The 2936-nt window shown below is 65.0% G+C and overlaps 1 protein-coding gene across 1 annotated transcript in view; it reads left to right on the forward strand.

The window, feature by feature from the left end:
* SLC9A3R1 (solute carrier family 9, subfamily A (NHE3, cation proton antiporter 3), member 3 regulator 1) overlaps positions 1 to 2936 on the forward strand; it is an 18655-nt gene that overhangs the window by 7903 nt on the left and 7816 nt on the right. Inside the window, exons 2-3 of the mRNA XM_004693475.2 lie at positions 1860 to 2021; positions 2764 to 2917. Of these exons, the coding sequence (XP_004693532.1) occupies positions 1860 to 2021; positions 2764 to 2917 (316 nt within the window). The remainder of the gene's footprint in view (positions 1 to 1859; positions 2022 to 2763; positions 2918 to 2936) is intronic.

Below are 2936 nucleotides of genomic sequence, written 5' to 3' on the forward strand. Positions count from 1 at the left end.
GACCCCCACTGTCCACGCAGCAGCCAGGGACCTCCTCCGGGTCTGGCCCTGGGTCTCTGGCCATCAGCCCACTGTGGGGGAAGGGACCCAGGTCGCCCTGCTCCCCGGTGCCGAACCTCTGCAGAACCCGCTGGCATCAGGCTGTGGGTTACCAGCCGGGCGCCAGGAGGAGGCGGGGAGGGGCAGAGACAGAGACATCGGAGCTGCCCCCTGGCCCTCCCCACGTTCTCAGGGCCCAGGTGGCCCAGTGGGGCTGGGGCAGAAAGCTGAGCCTGCCCTGGTGGCAGCAGCTGGTCAGACCTGTTCCTGCCCCCTCAGCCTGGGGGAGAGCTGGGCTGGCACTTGGTGGAGGGATTAGTGAGAGGGGAGAAGCGCCTCATTACTCCCAGAACAAGATCCCAGGGCTCTGGGGGTGCCCGGCTGCAGGGGGGGCTGCAGGGGGCAGCGTCACTGCGGGCTTTGGAGACCTTGGGAGAAGGGGAGCTTTGCCTCTGGCCGTGACCCAGATGAGGGTGCACACAGCCAGAGCGAGAACCAGCCTGTACCCCTCCTTCCTGCCTTGGCTGCCCCACACCCCTACCAACATCCTGAAACAGAAAGACCCGCCCAGACGTTTTAGAGGAAGGCCAGGCACGGCTGTCCAGCCCCCTGAGAGCTGAGGGTGGGGACCGAACTCCCTCTGCAGATGGCAGCTGCCACCTGGGCCTAGGCTGGCAAGTTGGGGCAGGAGGCTTGTAAACCCTCGTCGCCCCTCCACTCCCAGCTGGGGGTTGGGGTTGCAGAGCAACCGGCCTTGCCCACACCCCCCGAATCTCACTTCTCAGCTTAATGGGATATTCCCCAGCCCTGACAACCATGAGACAGTCTTGGGACAGGGTTGCAGAGTGTGAAGCGTTTCCACCTTTGTCTCACCTGGGGCCGTGGCAACCGGCATGGCAGGCGGCTCTGAGAACCCTCATAAACGGAACCCACAGCTCTGACAAGGAAATTGCTTGCCCCAGGCCATTTCCTAATAAACAGGGCAGCTGGAACCCAGGCCAGGGCCTTGACCCCTGCTGGCTCATCCCTGCACCTGGTGATGACGGGGAGCCCCCCCCACCCCAGACTGCCGGGGGCTGGAGGAGGGGCCCCAGGAGTCAGCTTTAGGGGCTGCGGTCCTAGGCTCAGCTGCGGAAGCTTCAGGAGGGCCCGGAGCTAAAGCCCAACGCCTGTGCCTGACCACCTCCGGCCAGGCTCCCTCTGCCCGGCCCTGCACTTCAGGGGCCCTCTCCATCCGTGCTTCCGAGGGGCCAGCAGTCTCTCCGGTTCCGTGGGGGTCCTGGTCCTGTCCAGGCTGTGACCGCCTGGCCCTCACAGCTCCGTTTCGCGGGGTTGTGGCCCCGCAGGGTTGAGAAAAGGCTTTACTGTAAACATGCCGACCGCTTTCGGTAAACAGAGCCTGGCTTTCCCTGCTGCCGAGACTAGTGTGCAAAGGGGTTCCGGCCATACTGGGAGGGGTACCAAGTGCCACCCCCGTACTGAGCCATGAGGGAAGAGGGAGCGTCAAAACCACCACTAACCTTGGAGGTCAGAAGGGAGGGCTTGAGGGCCCCTCTGGCCCCCCCACCCCTGGTTTGCCAGAAGAAACGGAGGCTTGGACCGAGTGGGGGTGGTGTCTCCCGGGCCCCACAGTTGTCGGGGCCGCGTGGGGTCTCACGCAGCTCTCCCGAGGCCAGCCCTGTGTTCTTTCAAGTTGCTGTGTAGGAGCCAAGCTGGTTGGCCTCGCTCCAGCTTCTCCGAGGCCAGGGAAGGGTCCAGCATGGGTCAAGGAGGTGGGGTCTGGGACACTGGAACTGGAGGACCCCCCTTGATCCCCACAGCCCGAGCTTCGGCCCCGACTCTGCACCATGAAGAAGGGCGCCGGCGGTTATGGCTTCAACCTACACAGCGACAAGACCAGGCCAGGCCAGTTCATCAGGGCTGTGGACCCAGACTCGCCCGCTGAGGCCTCGGGGCTTCGGGCCCAGGACCGAATCGTGGAGGTAACTTTCGCGCACCCCCGACGGCCCGCGGAGGATCTGCTTCCGTTAGCCCCTGGCTTTAGGGGCCCGGGCAGATGGAGGGGGAGCAAAGGGGGTCTGGTGCAGGGATGGATAGGAGGAAAGTGGCCAGAAGGATGGGGAGAGAGGTGGAGGGCCAGGGAGGGAGCGAGGGGACGTTCCAGGAGGGAAGGGGAGAGAATGGAAGCAGGGATAAACAGACAGCTGGGGTGGAGGGGGACAGAGGACGCAGGGAGAGACGGGAGGCAGAGTAGACTGGAGCGAGGACAGGGAGGGATGGGGCCGTGCGTGGCCGGGCAGACCCCTGCCCCCACTCCTCTGGGCTCAGGGGGCCTCGCCGTGGATGTCTGAGGCCCTGCACAGGTGGGGGCCCCTGCCCGTGCTCAGTGGGAAAGGAAATGTGACCCACAAGCCTCGGGCAGGTCCTGGAATCTCAGTCTTAGAGCCTTGGCGCTGAAGATCAGCTCTCCTGAGACTTCTCGTTTTACACGTGAGAAAACCAAGGCCTAGAGCTGGAAGTCGGACCACGCGCGTCCCGGGAGGCCGGCCCTGCTGCCAGCCCGGCACAGCCATTTGCCCAGGCTCGTCTGGATGTTTCCTTGGCCCCGTGCAGGACTCCGCAGACCCTAAGGGGGCCCAGGCCCCCAATCTGCAGCCTCCCGGGGAGGGAGGCTCCCGTTTGTCCCTCCCGCCATGAGCCCTGTCCCCCTGCCCCTCCCCCCAGGTGAACGGGGTCTGCATGGAAGGCAAGCACCACGGAGATGTGGTGGCCGCCATCAAGGCCGGAGGGGACGAGGCCAAGCTGCTGGTGGTGGACAAGGAGACGGACGAGTTCTTCAAGAAGTGCAAAGTGGTCCCTACTCGGGAGCACCTGGATGGTGAGCGAAGGGGTGGCCA

The sequence above is a fragment of the Condylura cristata genome, unplaced genomic scaffold (assembly GCF_000260355.1).
Source record: "Condylura cristata isolate star-nosed mole 26May11 unplaced genomic scaffold, ConCri1.0 scaffold00038, whole genome shotgun sequence".
In the NCBI taxonomy this organism is placed as follows: domain Eukaryota; kingdom Metazoa; phylum Chordata; class Mammalia; order Eulipotyphla; family Talpidae; genus Condylura; species Condylura cristata.